We start from the raw sequence: 18,874 nt of genomic DNA on the forward strand, positions 1-18,874 counted from the left end.
GCTTTCCTCTACCCAGGATGCTATAGTGTGAACACGCACTTCAATCCAAATGTTGAGATTACAGGCGAGCTGAGGCATCTCGACACGGCTACTTCTCTCCTTCCCTTAATTCGTTTGCAGTCATACGGTTTTTCTCTAATCTCTCTCTGCCTTGAAGCTGCGACCATGTCCCTGCTTGCATGAAAGAGACGTTCCTGTTGCTGCTTCTCTCTCGTGTAACGCTCTGTCCTGCTGCTGGTGGAGGGGTGTTGCTGCTGCCTGCTGTCTTCTTTCTCTGGGCAAACAAGGCAGAGCAGGTCAGGACTCAGCCCTATAACCCCTATTTTGCCTCTTTTCTTACTGTACCTCTGTCTCCCACTGTGCAGTCTTCCTCACACCAGGCCAGTGAAGAAGACTGACGTAACCTTTGGCTGTTCATTTCTTCTCAGCAGATGAACATGTTAAAGAAAGTGCTGAAGAAGAAGCTGACTGGGAACATCATTTATTTGAAAGGAGGAGGAACTTTCTTCAGACTGACTGACAGTGATGGATATCATCAAAGGAGTGACAAAGTCGAAAGAGACAGCAAATGCTTTGCCTTTTGATGATTGATGAGAATGAATGTGGATCAAAGTAGCAGTCTCAGACTACTAAGATGTTCTGCATTAAAAGAATAAATGCAGCAGAACCAGTGATAAAGTCATTTTTATTCCACACATTCTTCTTCCTTGTCAAACCCAGTGTCTGCATTACCCACAATGCAACCCGACTGACGAATGATCAGTGAGAGATTTGGGTTTGTGTAGCTGCTAATGTAGCCTCGAGCCATTAGCCTCAAGCAGTGGACCACAGAGATCAGGTAAACTCACTTCTTTCTAATTCCACACCCCCAGACTGTTTTCATTTTCAAACTCCTACTCTTCAGCCCCAACCGACACGGCCTCAAGTGACATCACTTGCAATTTATGAGACTTCATAAAGCTCCCTCTGGAGACACAAATGGCTTTGTACAACTTTTGTTTTGTATATGTAGTAGTACTCCCCAAGACCTGCAAACAAACTTTGATGGGTAAGTTCCCCTTTAGGTAAGCTAGGACAATGCTTCCAAACCTCCAGGCTTAATTTTCTTAGATCTTTCCTCTGAAGGTATAACCACTTTTTTCTTTTAGGTTGAACTGGTCACAAAAAAAGCCAATCTACAAATCCATCTCTTCACCAAACATCAAACACCTAATAAATCCCAATAAAGATAACATCAAAGCAAGGAATGTCAGAGGCTGTAAATAGGATTTGAACGAAGCATGGCAAAAAGAAGGTGCAATACTCAGGTGTGTTTACCTGATTCGACTTCGATATAACACTTCATTGTTGTCTTATCTCAGCAAGTAATCTCTCTGTTATAATATCTTTGGTGATCAGTCTGGTCAACAATTATATACCTACTATCAGACTATACCCAGGGCTAATGAAGTACTATCTTTAAGTACAGTTTTAAATAAAAGTATTGTTATACTTTAATAAACGAATTAAACATTTTTCTAATTTAAAGAAGTAAAAACCTTTTTGAAAGAAACATAACCATGGACAACTGCCATCCAGATGTCTCATCTAAATTTTATTGTTATATTAGTCTCCAGTAAACAATGCTAATGTTTCTGCCAGGTGCATTGCCATTCTTCACCCCTCCCTATCTCCATGTTTGTGTTTCTCCTTCCATTACCTCACTGTCTCAGAGCCTGGGCAGCTCCAATGTCATCGTCCCTCCAGTAGAGGAATCATACAGGCTTTAGTGGGAAGAGGCATCAGATGAGCTGTGTGGGGACCAGAAGGCTTCAGTTTCCAGCTTCCGTGCCAGGCTGTGGCCCGAGCCTTAAAGACAACATGTTCCTGACATACACAGCAAGGCGCAGGACACAAGGATTCTCACACACACACACACACACACAGATTCCCCTACAAAGCAACAGGCTTAGACAGAGATGAAGAGAGAAAAGACAGGGCTTTTGGTTGACGTGGGTGGATGTCTGGTCCTATCTTTTCTAAGATTTACTTTTTCCACAGCTCATCTTTTGATCCAGCGCCGCGCCGCCCTGTCTTCTCTGGGCGCTGTTTGACAGACAGGAGGGCTTTACTCGTGACTTTCAAATACCAATTGCGATTAAGGACAAAAATCAATGTAAGGGTGGGGGAAAATTTAAAGAAACATCTCCAGAGAGGTGCCAAGTGCACTTTCTTCTCATTCCTCTCGTTTCCCCTCCTCTCTTCTTCTCCCTTTTTCTCCATTCACCCCATCTCTCTCTCCCTCCATCTCTCTCTCATCTTAAGTCCCCATGGCTCCTTTCTTCTCTCTTTAAATAGGGGCCTGAGCTGTGAAGTCTAATAATGGTCATTTGGCCTCCCATTGAAAGCTGGGTAATTCGGCCCAGGGACGGCTCACTTTGAGCCACATGACACAAGAAGCTTCCCAGTGACCATGGAAACGAGCGCAGTGGGATCCTGGGCGCCTCCAAGCGCTGTGAAACATGGTGAAGCGGTGATTTAGGAATTTAAGAGAGGGACTTGTGGAGGGGGGGGGGGGGGGGTCCCAACACAGCCAGAGAGAGAGGGGTGGAGAGAGGCAGAGAGACATAAAGAAACAGAAAGCGAGAGAGGCCCCTTCCTGGTCACAGTGGAAACCTCTCCCGACACCCCGCCAAGAAGAGCGGCCAAGATAATATCAGCAAGTTGAGGCGTACACAAACATGAAAGGAGAGCCCAAGAGGCAGGCCCCTGAGTGCACTGTGCTTCCCCCCTCCCCCCTCTCGTCTCCCTGCTGCTCCTCCTCTCTTAATTTTTTTTTTTTCTTTCTATCCCTCCCTCCATGCTGCGGCATTTTGAAAGTGTTTGTTCAGGGTGTTTGGGGCAAGGGGCAGGTGGAGAGGAAGCTGAAGAGTTAGCCTGTGCATTTTACCCCTTCACACCGCAAGGGTAGCTAGACTGCTCACTGCTTAAGTTTGATTTGGTCCTGTGACTTCTTTCATTTTTTTTGACTACTTGATTTGATTCCTGTGAATTGTGAATGCAATTATTTGTTACTTAATTGAGTTGAAATTGAATGAAATTTAAATCATGTGAAATATTTGAGAACTAGGAGTGCCTATAACTTTTTTCATGCTTTTGTGGCAAAAATTAAATGTGGGAAATAAGGAGAAAGTTTTTTCTAGAACCCTTGAATTTGACAAAAAGCACATCTTTCAATTTCAGAAAGGCACATTGCTAAACAAATGTAACTCAAGTAAAAGTTTGATGAAAACTACATCAACTTGCTACATCTGACAAGGCAGAGAAGTTTATGAAGTTACTATAACATTAGCCTCCATTATACTTCATGCTTCAGCTGCCAGTGTTAGATGCTTTGATTTAAACACCCGAAAATTGACTTTCAATTTGCCGTGCTCAACTGAAAGGAAGTAAGCCCCATCATTTTTAGCACAGGCACAGGGAACATTTGTATCATCAATATCCTGCATATTTCTGGCTCACTATGAAAAGATTTCTTTTAAAAACTCTGAGAAAAAAACCCCCCAACAAGCTTCATCTCTACAGGACAAAAGCGGCTGTTGTAAATCAATCACTATTGTGGCTTCTCTGCAATTTAACAAAACACTCTGGAGACTACAGCGTGTAAAACTACAGCAATTTTCTTACTTTCTGTTATCAAGGCTCTCTGCTTCACTAAGGTCTTGGCAGAGACAGATGGGGAAGGCATGAAAAAGTAAAAAGGAGTGAGAAGAGAGTGATGAGAGAGACACGGTGAGTCATATAGTCGTCTGCAGCAAAACACAAGCTGATCTGCCAGCCTTCTAGTTCTGCTTATCCCGACTGATAAACAGTGGATGAGCTAATGCCTGCACATACCCACATCAACAAATACACCCACTGATCAGACAGTATTCCTGTCCATGAAGGCCAACACGCTTGGAAGTGGTCTGAAAACAAGGTCAGACTGCAGCCAGTTCAATCCAGCATTGAAGCCTCTTTACAACAAGCCCTGCGGCTTGACACCCTACTGGCATTGCCGTGGCCTCAGGTCGACCTCTAGCACACACCTGAGTGTGTAGGACAGCTAACCTGGCCGCAGGCTCGAAGCCAGTCGCCCACAATATCACACTAATCTGTCTGTTGCCATTTCTTTCTTTTAATGCAGGTCTCTCTTTTCTTCAGACGCACACACACACAGTCCTTGTAGCTCTCGTGTACTTTCTATATCCCAATCACCCCCCCGCACACACACACACACACACACACACACACCTCTCTGCAGCTCTGGCTGAGATGCCAGACATGGTTAGAGTCCAAAAGCCACTTAGCGCTAAGACACAGCAGCTGTTTGCTCTGGCCCGTGGTCTCATAGTGCCAACTTGAGGGCCACGGTAGAAAAAAAAAAACCCATAGACACACTGCTCTGCCCCATCACATTGTTCCATGGCAACTGTGGTTTTAGTATTGTGTTTGCATGTGTGTCAAAGACAGGGCTTCCCACACAGGATACACTTTTTATGGTTGTGTGCCTCTGGCAAAAACTTTAAAGCAGCTAGCTTTATTTCTGGGAGGATATGTCAATAAAGATCTTGATACTTTTCTTGTTGCTCCAGTTATTTTTAAGTGCTTTGTAGCGGCCAGTCTTGGGCCAGTTGCGCTCAGCTGCGATGAAATGTTGTCTTTGGCTGGTGTTTAAGGTGGAACTGATTGTGGTTCAGAGACGAGATGGTTAAGGGCAGTGCCAGGCCACACACAACAAGCACATACCAGGGAGTTTTACATGCTATGCCAGCCAAGAGGCTTGCTTTACACAAGCTGGAGGGCTGTGTGGGAGGATGGGTCGCATTTTTCGGCTTATGTGCGTACAAAAAAAAAAATAGTTGTACCAAGTGAGACACAAATCCCAGCCACCCACTTACCAAACCAGACACATTTGCCTTCGTCATCTCCTTGAGAATCCAAACCCCCAACTTCTTTCCCTTCCCTCTGTCCTCTAACTCCCACTCCTCTCTCCATCTGCCACCACTCCGCGTCTCTGTCCTTCCTCCCACGGTTGGGGGCTGATGTCATGAGAGCCTGTGGAGGATGAAAGGGGAAAAGCCGGCTAAGGCCCTGTGAGGGCACTGGACTGACAACGCGGTACTTAAAAGTAAAGATATCTCCCTGGCACAGCGACAAAGACCTCAACCAGGCTGGGACACCAATGAAAGCCAGTGGCATGATTTCATGTTCCGGAGGAGCTGCCAAAAATTGCAGTGTATGTGTGTGAAAGACAGTGTAGAGAAGGAGGAAGGGAGGTCAGTTCTGAGAAAGTCAGGCACCAGGGAGGAAATGACAACCTACAGTATGTTATTGAGTGCAATAAATAGTTCAACTTGAGAAGGGATCCATGTGTGCAGAGGTGTAAGCATGATTTACAACATTTCCAAATCATCAAAGAGACTTGATAAGCTGTAGCTAAAGAGAAGCAACTATTTGTTACTATGTTCTTCTAGCACCAGGACACCTTGCAGTGTCATCCTTATATGACACCATAACTCAGACAGTTAAACTACTTCAAAGAGTGTCTCAAACACAGTTGGCTACAGTAGGAGCGATTTGCTCATGGTTTTCCTGCTTTGAGGGGGAGTGGTTACTGCTGTGGCATATCGACGTCAGCGGTTTAACAGTCCTGCAGCTCTCACAGGAACCAGACAGGAAGTTCAGGAAAAAACTGTGTACATATATGTGACACCCCAGCACTTTGGTATGCTTTGCACATGGACTTCAGAGGCTGGCATGACTGACCTCTTTTCCTTCTCTTCCTCTACTGCTAATATTTGATGATTTCAGAGCATCTCTCTGTGACATTTGGAGCAGTCAGATATCTTTGAGTCACTAAGATGAATAATTTAGTACAAGCTAAAATCACATAGACATAATTACCGACAACAATGGCATTAAAAGCAATAGCCTTTGTAGTAAAATTCAATATATTTATACAATGCCAAATCATAACAGAATAAGGTTATCTCAGGGAACTTGTCATATAGAGCAGGTCTAGACCATACTCTCTATAATATGTGGATGAACATATGCATTAGCCAATTAGGATTGGACACTTAAAATAAAGGCGAGCCCCTTTCATGTATTCAGTTTACATGGAGTAGGGAATGCCCGTTGTTACATGTTGACCAGCTCCTAAGCACAGCTGGGGGCCTTGTGTTCACAGACACTATATTTAGACGTGGATTGACCCAAACACAATTTTTTCCCCACTATAATTTCATTTTGCGCGTTCACTGTGGTTCTGTAATTGAATGGAATCTAAACTGACCAGACAAGACCCCAACACTGTTGGTGGCAAAGTGGCAGCAAAGTGGACTGGACTCTTGGGTTCAATCAGCGGCCAATCGGGTAGGGCGGGAGGGGGGCGGGGGCTGCCAAGCATGAGGCCAGACCAGGCGGGTGAGTGTGTAAGAGTGGGCATAATATCCAGACTGGGGGGGGGGGGGGGGGGGCACACACTGCACTGTCTGGCCTGGCAAAAGTGGTGGTGCCAACGCAAAGCACCCAGCTGTGTTTGGGCCCCAGGCGAGGGTCTGTCAAGATGCAACAATGGGCTTTCCCTTCTCTAATTATAGTCCTGGCTGAATAAAAACAGAGGATACAAAGTGGTCTAGAGGTTAGGGAGGCTGGCTGGAGGCCAAAAGGTCACAGACAAAAGTTCCTGCCATGTTTACTAGTGTCCCTTAGAAAAACACCAAACCCAGAATGTATAAAAATGGCCAGCTCATTAGTGCTATGCTTTGACTGGTTGCAATGAGCGGAAGGTGTGGGTTTCTGGAACTCGGGTGTCCTCGTGGCTCAGCTGGCTAAGGAACATGCCATGTACCCACTACATTCTGGATCTGAATCTGGCTTGATCACATGTCACCCGTCCACCCTCTCTCTTCAATCTTTCACATCTCTCTCTGCGACTGTCCCTCTGCGACCGTAATCTCATGACAAAAACTGACAACCTGGTTCTCAATGTCAGCCTTCCTAACTTAGCGACCCATCCCTTAGCTAATGTTAAATGCCTGTCGCTAAACACAGGAGATCAGGTTCAAATCCATATTGGTACCTTTACTTAAGACTGCTCCACCAATTTAGCATTGCGCTCCTTCAACAATGCCGGATTCACGATAATGCAGCAGAACCAGAGATACCGTCTTTTTCCAAAAAGTTAAGCCAGTTATATAGTTTACTTTGGAACTGTTAACTTGGATGCATCGCCTCAGTGATTACCATTTACTAGTGAGTGAAGCCCGAAGAGGAGCTTGAGTGCTGAACATTAGGTCGGTTTTCAGGTTGCAGCATGCAAGTATGCATCAGCGAGGTAGCAGCAACCATCCCAGCACAAGGGCTCCTTAAATTATGAATGGCTGCTCTCTGTCACCGGGCATGCAGAGGATAAATGAGACTATATACCCCCCCCCCCACCACCACCACATCCTCCAGGGAATGTTGGTACATTCCATTAAGAGGAACACTTAATTAAAGCATGATAAAATACCACTGAGACTCCAGAGGGGTCTGGGAGCACTGGGGGAGGGAGGGAAGGATGGAGACAGGGGGGTGGTGAGAGACAAGGGACGGATTCAGTCCACCCTCATTCTCCCAGCAACGGGAAGTAAGACACAAAATAAAACAAAAACCATCCTTCCGTGAATTTGTGAGTACAAAAGATCAAAGATAAATTCTTATTACGGTTTAATTAAGTACAAGGGAAACACTTTTCCTGACTCGAGTGTAGCAAAGGGAGAACTCTCTGCAGTATATACAAAACACCATGCTGTCTGCACATTTCTGCTCGTCGTCGCTCACGGAGCCAAAACTCTTGTGCCCCAAACATTTAATACACCTGATAGCGTAGTTTATTTTGATCTGTACCCTTAAGATTTCCAAAGATTGTGTTTACAAGCAAATAGTAATCCAATTATTAGTCGTTCAGTTTAATCGTGTACCATGATGTGAAAATTGGCAGTAGATAGCAGCTGTCAAAAAATGTTTTTAACTCTTTTTTTTTTTCAGTTTTGAAAACTGATGAGAATTTTCACCCTGAATAGGGCCAGGCAATCTTCCAATATGCAATGAATCAAGCAGTACTATACACCTAAATTAACAGCCTTAATGCCACAAATATGGTCTCAACTAAAGAAATTCATCACATTAAAGTGTCAAAATGACTAAAGGCATAACTGCAATATGTTTGTGTTTTTTCATTTCCTTGCACAAGTCACCTCATCTGCAGTGGCACCTTAATGCATGTCATGCTGCGTGCTCATAGAGTACTTTTTCATGTGAATGCAAAGTGATAAGTGTAGTCTAGAGTCTGGCGCCTGTTTTTCACATACTCTTGTAAAGAGTTTAAGGTGTTGATTCATCTGTAATGTGTCATTTTCTGAAGATTAATTTAAGTGTCAACTAAAATGTGTTGGAAACGTTATGTAGGCAAATGTAGTTCAAGATATACATCCATAGTTCTTTACCTTTCCCAGCACAGTGAGACAACTGGGGTCCAGCTCTGGTTGCTCCAGCTTCACCACTCCGACCCAGCCATACTCATATAAGTCCTCCTCATCATTATTATTACAAAGTCCCAAAGGATGCATCTGCAAAGAAGAAAGAAGGGATAGGTAAGTATTCATATCAAAAAGGTACAGAGTTACTATTAATCTCAAGGGTGACCATGGGCAACCTTTTTATGTATCCCTCAGTGTAAAAATTTGCACTCCACCACTGATGCAACAAAGACTGGCTAAAAGTTTTGGCATGCGACGCAAGTCGCATTTAAACATGGCATTATGTGTCTGACAAAAAACTAACATGTGCAGTGTTTCAAGAGAACACGAAAAGCCGCCTCGCACGATGTGAGAAGTGAGAGGGTCCAGGCATCACTGGCTTATAGATTTGCTCCCCCCAACCCACTTTGTTTGAGGGAGTATAATCCGCTTGTCACCTATTTTCCACAGTGAAACACAAGAGCTTAAGAGCATTAGACATCTCTGAAGTTTTCGCTGTGTGTGGCAAAATCACGCAGGATCTCAACATATAGTAGATCATTCTGCCAGACCTCTCAAAGAATAGTAGCAGATTAGTAAAACTGGGATTTATGCGCTTTCACGGATCGGCTGATGAGGCAGATTTTAACTGAATTTCTACTTAAGGAAAGATGTGTTATGTCTACTTCCACTCTTGCTGCTGCAAATGATTAATGGTGCTGCCATTTCTATTGTGTCTGTGCATGCACACAACCTGACTGGATATGTTTTATCTTCTCTTATTAAATTAAAGCTGGATGTGGACGTTTCACACCAATGCACACAGTCTGATTAGTGTCTATCAGAGTATCTTGAGTTGTTCTCTCATTACACGCAAGGCCACTAAATTGGCCCAGTTCTCTGTGCCAAAAGGCTCTGCAGAACAAGCGCTCAGACAATGTCTTTAGAGAAGATTAAAGCTAAAGGATGGCAGACATTACAAACACTGACTCACTCACTGAGCCCACAAAAGAATGCGGTGGCAGCCTCCTCTAACAACTACAAACTAACAGAAGCATTTATCTTAAAGAATTTATCTCAAAGCATTTCTGTTACTTTACTTGAGTCGTCTAGACAATTAGCCACTCTCTAGCCAAGGCAAGAGAGTAGCTAATTTTAAGACAGGTTGTCACAGAATGAAAATTTAAAAACAAATCTATATTACATCGAGACACCACTAGACTTATCAAATCATCAATCTTGTGTATGTGCTAGTCTGCACTCCCAAGAGGCGTCTCGTGAGGGAAGTTAACAGATAACACCTACAATCACAGCAGGCCATTAGTTGAACTGAAAAGTGCAATAAAAGACGTGAAACATACAAACCCAAACCAAAAAAATGAAACGAAAGCAAAAAGTAGAGCACAACTACAGTTGTCAGCCAATCACTAGGATGAAATAATGACCTGCTCAAACAAGATTGGATTAACACTGTAACCAAGTGGAGTCCCAAAATCCTGGATCTGTTCCCCACCCTGGCAACAGTGCAAAGACAAGCTCCGGTATTAGCATTAGAACTGGGCCAAACTGACCTGCAGGCCACTTATCCTATTAACCCAATGACCACAGCACCCCAGTGCCCACCTCAGTGGCGCCGAGCCCCTGGCCATTCTGGCCCCTGAGCAACTGCTGATGACCCAAGATACCCTTCTCCCTCTGATGACCCTTGATCTTTGATCCCCATTTTTAACATTGGGAGCAGGTTAGTCGTGCAGCAGGCCAGCTGAAGAGATATTCAGAAAGTGCGTCATCACTTCAGTGCCACAAGGCACAGGGGTCGAGCCCCTGACCTAAAGGAGTTTTGGGGAAGACTGAGGATGAGACTAAGGGGGTCAAATGCAAATCAGGTGGACTACGGAAGAGTCATGCGGAAGGAATGTGGACAACGTGTGCCGTTAGGGAGCTCCACAGTGTAGCATATTTTCGTTTTGGCTTAGGGATGAAATCTGATGAAGGGACTGGCATCAGTTTTAATAGTGGAGCAACAGGCACCAACAGTAGAGGCTGCACTGGAGAAATCACAAACAGATTAAACTCCAATATTCAATCACAACCTTTGTCCCTCAAATCAAAACTGATCATCCTCTAAACAGAGTAAAGAGGAGGTCATGATGAATCAAGGCTCCTCTGAATCCAAACACCTTTTCACGAATCCACAGGATGCAGTTACCTTGTCTGTCTGCATTTTATGGATTCACTGCGCATGTTCTCAAAGCTCCCTTTTGTCTTATAAACAAGACAGAGAGCAGAGAGCCAACATGCTCTGGATGACTGTTTGGAAAATGGATATTAGCCTAGGGCTGGCAGGAGCAGGGAGGCAGCACAGGTATACATTACATACACATTTGGTATGATAATTTCAGAGCACTCTCTCCCTTTCAGCCTTTGGAGGATGCCAAAATTGAAGGGAAAGAAAGATAAAAGAGCATAACCTAGTGAAGGTTTCCGTTCAACCTGCATATCCCGATCTGCCCCTCCCATATATCATCATTCTACAAACCGTAACAATTCTCCGAGGCATCCCAGTCAAGTAAGGTAACATTTTGAATTTCATGCAAGATACCCTGTGAGCAGGCTGTTGGGGGGGAGGAAGCAGAGAGAGTCAGTGTAGGAGGGGATCTAAAGAGGCTCAATCTGTGTCTCAGTCTGTGTGATTATGACCTCTCTCTCCTGCTTGTCTAACAGCTTGGATGGCAGCGGGGAGCCCCGCCTGTGCCCCTGGGTCCTGAACACTGGGCCATTGTGCGGGGGATCTTGCACTCCAAATGGGGCAGTGTTGTTGTTGTGGACCATGTTGTTATTTTAGAGGCTGGCCATTGCACCATTATCTCCACCGCAGCCATTTTTCTTTTTTTTGTCAGATGTTGACATAGGCGTTAATGGATGTGGGGATGGGAAGCAGAAGGAAAAGGAGCTCGCGCTGGATGAGAGACGGTGATCTAGTGAAGTGGGTCACAGCTACTGCCCGTGCACACAAAGCAGTAATGAGCACATATGCAAACATGCCTTCACACACAGTTGAAATGACAGAGACTGTGTCCTCTTGTGTTCCAACTGCTTGCTCTCCCTGCTAGGCCCCAAATCACACAAGCTCAGCCCACTGGAAACACCCCGTTGCTCCACTTAGCTCCACTCCTCCGTACCCAGGGTTTTGGGTGAAGGGCATCCGGCGCCCCCGTAGTACCACAAGGGGGCGGCTCTTATTCTCCCCTGCCTGTCCTGCCCCTGGGGGAGGCAGCCTTTCACATGAATATCTCTTTACAGAGGCCACACTCTCAATGAAATCCTGGCAGGGAATTGAACTCCACCTGTCACTCAAGCTGGCCACACCCCCTGCCATCCCCCACCCTCTTCTGCAAAACCACCTGTAGAGAAAGTTCTTGCTCACATGGGATCGTTTTTAATGTGATACCATCTTCGAAGTACTATACTACATATTTAGTATAATATGAAGATTGAGTCATACTTTTAATCAAGTAGTGACTTCTTTCATTTTTAATTGAAATTTCAAAGTTGAGTTTGTAATATTTGTTTTTTCTCTATGGCTATGAGAGTATTCTATGTCAGGTTTACATGACATTTCATATTTTTGTCAACATATTTATATTTTATACACTTTCATATAAACACAAAAGGCGTTTTTTGTAAACCCGTCACAGGTAAACCACTGACATTAAGTTTTAGAAAAGATTTGGTTTCGCTGTGAGAAAAAAACATTAATCACAAAACTTTCCTTTAACTCTGTCACACCCACTCCTTTATGGTCGTCTTCTCCAAAAACAAGTGACCTGAGTGCAGTTGGTAATGGGATCAAAACGGGGACCTACTTCTAAAAACTCCCACCACCCCCTCAAAGGAAATCAAAATGCAAGTCACACTATCCAATGCCATTCTTCTCCGTCTGTCTGTGACACAATTCACTTAGCCTTTGATCATACAACTACCACTTCTTCTGCACCGCCCCCCCCCCTCGCCACACCCCCTTTTCCTCTCTCCCTCTAAATTATTGGTGGCCCTGATTACAGACCCCCATTACCCCCTGATCTGTCCCCAACTCCTAAACAGTCTCCCTCCCCTGCCCTCACCATGCTATGTCGCCCTTGCATGAAAGAGCTCGTCTTTTATTTCTGCACACTGTGTGTGTGTGTGTGTGTGTGTGTGTGTGTGTGTGTGTGTGTGTGTGTGTGTGTGTGTGTGTGTGTGTGTGTGTGTGTGTGTTTTACAAATTCTATCCTCACCTGCACTTCTACTTCAACATGAAAAGTAGTTACGGTCGACAAAAAAAAGTAATAATCAGCAAGTTTTTTTCTCCTGCTTTACTTAATTAAAAAAAAAAAATTCTTCAGAACGCCATTGAAATCTTTAAAAATTCTCCAAACGTCTGTATTTGCACATGAAACATACCCCAAGGTTAAAGAAAGCTTTTTTTGTGACAAAGCAGAAATAAAGAAGAAAAACCCCCACTCCTCTCTTGCTGGCCAGGAAAGCCTTATGAACTTGAGGAAAAATTATGCTCATAGGGTTCAAAATCTTGCTGAAATATGGAGCTTAATGTGCTGCGCATTACAACAAGGCATCCTTACTACAACACACCAAGAGCTCAAAAAAAAAAAAAAAAATCAAAAGGCAAGTAGGCGGATTGGAGAGAACGATCCCGGAGCTAAACGGATCTATGAGGGATGCAGATATAAATGCTTGCATGTATTTCCTTGAAACAGCAACTTTTTAGAAATCTCAAGCACCTATATTTCACCCAGAACTGTGCCAGTTTTTTGCAATTGGCATTTAGGTCAAACTGAAGATGAGTTTCTGTTGTGACAAATCAAAGCTGCCTTGTTGTTTGAAGCGTGTGCCAGCCACAGACAATTTTTTTACCAGATGTTCTTTGTGAGGCTGGTTAAATGATTAACAGGACAGAACTGTTGTTCATAGGTTTCTTTTATGAATTTTGGAAGAAGAGCTGGCACCTATTTCACATGCACACAAAATCCAGGAGAAGAAAAACCTGGGCACGGCGCCAGTCCTCGCACCCACCTGCTTCCCCGGCGCTGTGCATGTATTTACGTATCTTACTGTTTGAGTACAGGCGTGTGTAGGGGTTAGTGTGTAGCCTGAAACACATCATGGGTGACCGAGGGGTAACTCGATGGCATCTCTCACTGACCGTCTGCTCACCATGAACTCATTCACCCCAGTGAAGAAGCATCCCGCCCACCTTACTGAGTCTTTAACTCAGCCAACCCCTCTGACCTCCTCCAACACCCCTCCCCACCGCCACCACCACCACCACAGACCAAGTCTCCCCTGGGACCTGTGGTGTCTTTCAGAGCCTCATAACATAGTCACAACGCTCAGAGCTGGTTGGGAAGAAAAAAAAGAGGGAGCTTCTTCAGGCCAGGAGAGGACATAGCGGTATGCGACAGGATGTTCAGGACTCAACATTAACAAGGACATACACACAAACACGAAACACCCACAGCTCCAGAGACTTACACAACCTCGAGCCTCAAAGTACATGTGCAGACATTCACAGCATCTGGCAGTGTATGAAAAAATAACACCCTTATGTATGCAGTCCACTAAAGAAATGTCAAAAGGTTTTCGTCAGTGTGTCAGTATATATTAACCAGCGGTGACACATACAGTTAACAGCCTATTGTGAGTGTTGCAGTTTAATCTGTTACCTTTCAATCACCACTATTTCACTCCAAGATAATATGGCTAATTACACAACTGTAGCAAGTACAGTCAAAGTAATAACCTGACATATTCCTATAGATAAAGGAATGATTTGCGGCTCTGTGTCACTGCTTCAAATTACACAATAGTGCCTGAACCTGTAGTTAAATCATTACTTAGTTAATTCTCACACTTATCAATCTATCACTTCTGTAATATTTAAAAACTAATAAAAAGTGCACATGACAAGCTCCCATACCCAAAAGGTGGTATCTTTGTAAGGTTTTTTTAATTTAAAGCGATAAAAATATAATAAAAAGCAAACAAAAGCTCAGTTTTGTGAATCTGGAACCAGCAACCATAAATTTTTCTTTGCTTAATAAATTACTGAAACATTTAGGATCAAATTGCTGATTAATTTGCTGTTGATTCATTAGTTGTTTAAATCGTTTCAGTTTTTTCTGAACATTAGGGGTGGTTGGAAGGTCTCTCCAAGAAAACAAACAATCTATTGCCCAAGAAGTGATGCCCGAAAACCACAACGGATTTTATGCAAACCAGCATATAACAAGGACGCTGTATTATGTAACATCCAGCAAACAAGCATAAAACTGTTGGCCAAAACACACAAACTAGCAAAACATTGACAAAATGTCAGCACCAGCTACTCCACCAGCCATCGTGCTGCACCCGGCCTGACTACAAACTGTGGCGCAGTCAGGACGCAGTCAACTCCCCCCCCCCCGGCTCTTGTGCTCCGATGCTCTTCTGCACTCTTTGTAATAAGGACACAAATGACTTGTCTCTACCAGCACACGCTCTACAGACCTCTAGTAAACACACGGAAGGTGAAAGGTGAGGGCATTTGCTGGGTGCTTACATGGGTTGCAGTTCTTGTGGGTGAAAGTGGGATCCTAATTTAAAGTATGTGAGAAACATTTCAATTCTTAGTTGTCTAGTCTACAAGACCGCCTCATTAGCTGCCACATACAGCGATATCTCATCTACAAACCTGGTAACATGATCCCAATAATAACATGGCTGGACACTGAAAATGATTTACACCAATACAGAAACAAGAAATTGCACACACAGACAACCTCCATGGAGGTGTAATCTTCATTCTTTACTAGGGCTGTCGCAATAATTACAATACTGGAACACGACGCTATTGACAAGCAAACCACAGAGGATGGCTAGCAACAGCAACAACCGTTATGTTCATACCTTCTTGTTGTACACTTCAATGTGCGTTAAATGAATAAATCAGTGGTTCAAAAATTCGACAAGCAATTTGAGAGCCGTAATGGTTCAAGCACAGGTGGATCAGGGATCATTGCCATGAGCTGTGACCTGACTTCAAACTTGGAAGCTTTGCCATGTTTTATGTTGTTTATTACGAAGGCTACTTAACTTGGGCGTTAGCACATTGCATGGCTATTGTGGCTAGCAGGCAGGGCGATGTTGGACGCTGTATTTCTGTAACGCAATATTCAGTGATAGTCAAGGAAACGAACGGTAAGCCTCATTTGAAGCAAACTAACTGTTTTTTCAGGTTGCTTTTTGTGGAACTTTAGCTATAACTATACTGCAGTGCAGGTGTTAACGTTATACAGAAGCCCATTCTTCTCTATACGGGTGTGTATGTGTGTGTGTGCGCCCGTTGCTTTGGTATGTCAATTTACTTGATAGACATGCCCTCAAGGTAACAATATAGCTACAAGTGAAAAAGACATGCTCAAACTGCCAGAATTAATTAGCTTGGCAACACTGTGTAACTTTGACTATCACCCAGCAACATAAGGCTGCTGTAAGCGGCTCGCTGGGCAGAGGGGTGAGATCCACAGATACACTTATGTACATACTATGGATTGTTACACCGAATTACTTCATTTATCATAAATTTTAAAAACACAAAAAACAAGAATGGCAATACTACTGCATACTGCGTTGAGCCATAGTAAATTACAGCAGGTTACTTCACCACAACAGCCCTGTTCTTAACTGTTTGATTGCTATTATGATATAAGTAGATATTTTGCAGTTAGTATGTGGAAAGTCACAACTGTTCGATAGTCATAAGTCAAAATGTCAAATTTTCCCAGTGTCTTGTCACCAACTGTTCATGTAGAATGCCTCTTCTACCTTTCATCCCTCCACGTCTCCTCTACTTCATTAACCCTGAAGAGCTCAGACATCATGTTGGAAGGACAGAGGAAGGAAATCAAAATCTGACGCTGAGCCTTAATCCCAAAGATGGCCCTAAAGAAACCCTCCATGAAGCAGGCAAGGACAGGCAGTCTCTCTCTAGCAAGTCATCTTAGTTCAGCCTCTGTGAGGTTAAGCTGCTGGTGCAGATTGGGATGTGCGTGTTTAACAGACATTCAGACCTCACCAGGAGGATTTACAGTGTGTCCTTGGCTGCAGACAGGTTAGGGTTACCACCAGTCTAAAGACATGACGACTCTGGTCTGGCTTTTATTTTATTCTTCAGGGAAAACTATGACACGAATATTGAACTTGAACTGACATTAACTTGAGATTTGTGTGCCCTAAGTTACTCCATTATTACCTCTGCATCATACCCTAGTTACGTGCATTTCACAAGTGGCATGGGTATGTCAAATCATAGTTGTAAGATACTATGTGTATAATAATTCATCTACTTTACAGAACTTTTTTTTTTTTAAGAGGATTTCTTTTATTTCTATAGAGAAATCTGTGAGCAAAAATATCTTTACACATCAAGACTCGCCTAGTTGTATCTTCAGTGAAAAACTGTCAATCAAGGTGCTGGGTGGTTTGTTTTCCAGCCAATAACAACATGTCTTCAAGGATAGTTGTGAGGTTGGTTCATTTACTTCATATTACAATATGTCAGACAGTCTCTCAACAGAGCTATGCATGTTCTGGGACTTCTCCTCGTATGGAGGTTCAATGTCAGACTGCATAGGGGGGGAAACGAGCACAAGAAAGGAGCAAGAGTTTTGAATTGCAGCCTTCTATGTATAGCATGCACAAATAGACTCACAAACAGAAATGCATTCACTAACACAGTAAATACACACACACACACACACACACACACACACACTCACACACCCCTCCCCTCCCACTCACTCTTTGCCCCTCTCGGTCACTCTCTGCCCCCCTTTCCCAGCACTAGAAATAACTTCAAAGAAGACTGGTAGCCTTGAGGAGCAGGATCCGGTTACTGTGGAGCAGCTGGGAGGGCCCTACAGGTGGGGCCGACACTCCACCTCCTGTAACATTATCCCCGTAAAGGGATCCCTCTGCTTCTCCTCTCAAATAATGAAGACTTCCTCCCTTTTGTTTTCTCCAGTGGGACTAAAAGGAACAATTAGCCAGGCTAGCCCAGCATCCATCTTTTATTTTGGCACTCTAAACCAACGTAAAAAGGAGAAGCGTAATGAAGAAAAAATGTTGGGGAGTGAAAAGGGGGAAATTTGTCACAATGCTAGAACATCAGTTACATTTTTGTGGTGTGAACAGTTATCACTCTACACTTCTGGCAAGTGAACAAATTCAGCGTATCAAGAGATTGAAGACAGAAGTTACTTTTACTCCAAACCTAGTAGAACCTTTCCTTAAATCAAGGGTGTGCCCTAAGGAAGCCAGCTTTGTGATGCAAACCTCCGAGCAGTCATCTTCTGTCTTTCTGTCTGCCCGCCCCCCCACTGTCCCCTCCTTAGCCTTCCCCTGAGAATCACCTCTATGCCACCCTCGTTCATAGCAACGAGCAAAGCAAACAAGTGTCATGGTTTCAGCGTGAGCAGGGGACGCTGGCAGAGGACACCTAATATCATGTAAATATCCTGATATGTAGCACAAGGCTCTGGGGTTGACAGCTTTAACACTGAGCAGGACGCCTAGCCTGTGACTCTATTAAGTCTCGGCGTGTGCATCCCCAAACAGTCAATGGTGTGTGTGTGTACGCAGACTCAAAAGTGTCCCTGGTGTCACTTTCAGCTCTTCAGTCTTTAAAACCTAGAGTGACATGAACAAAGGACAGGCCGACAAAGTTCAGGGGTCAACATTGGGCTGGATGCCACCATTTTGGAAGGGGGAGGGGGTGACAACTGCCCCAAGAGATCACAGCATCTATGTACAAAGATAAAGTAAGAACAGATAACAAACATATTGTCTCCGTGTGCAAGAGGCTGCTGTCCTTATGAGGACAATTATAAAAGTAGGTGAACACACGCATTAATTATTTGTCAGCATCAAGGTGCTACAGTGAATTCATTAGCATGACTAACAATGTAACAAGCAAAGGGATATGGGGCTCGCCAATAAACTATTCTATACAGCACGACTGCAGAGTAGCAAGAACAGGGTTTTTTTTCCATTTTGAAAAAGACAACTCAACTTCACTGTTACACAAAACAATCCTTTGTATTGAAAAAACTGGAATGGAAATGGATTAATTTTTTAGTCTATAAAATGTCAGGAAAGTCCAAATGTGACTTTGTTGTCTGTTCAACGTCTGCAAAATGCTTGTTGACCAACAGAACTAAAACAAAAACAAAGATAATCACATAGAGCAGAGAAAAGCAGCACATTTTCACCCTTGAGAAGCTGAAACTTGCAAATGTTTTGCATTTTTGCTT

The 18,874-nt window shown here is 43.8% G+C and overlaps 1 protein-coding gene across 3 annotated transcripts in view; it reads right to left on the minus strand.

The window, feature by feature from the left end:
- znrf3 (zinc and ring finger 3) overlaps nucleotides 1-18,874 on the minus strand; it is a 67,565-nt gene that overhangs the window by 23,201 nt on the left and 25,490 nt on the right. For 2 of the 3 annotated variants that reach the window (XM_038702895.1, XM_038702894.1), the window contains exon 2: nucleotides 8,514-8,636. In XM_038702895.1, the coding sequence (XP_038558823.1) occupies nucleotides 8,514-8,636 (123 nt within the window). Of the gene's footprint in view, nucleotides 1-1,699; nucleotides 5,077-8,513; nucleotides 8,640-18,874 lie in introns of those variants that run through there. The other variant, XM_038702896.1, reaches the window with a different exon arrangement.

Source organism: Micropterus salmoides, unplaced genomic scaffold (genome assembly GCF_014851395.1).
Source record: "Micropterus salmoides isolate LMB-PRFRI ecotype aquatic unplaced genomic scaffold, ASM1485139v1 Ms_hic_scaffold_7, whole genome shotgun sequence".
NCBI classification, from domain to species: Eukaryota; Metazoa; Chordata; class Actinopteri; order Centrarchiformes; family Centrarchidae; genus Micropterus; species Micropterus salmoides.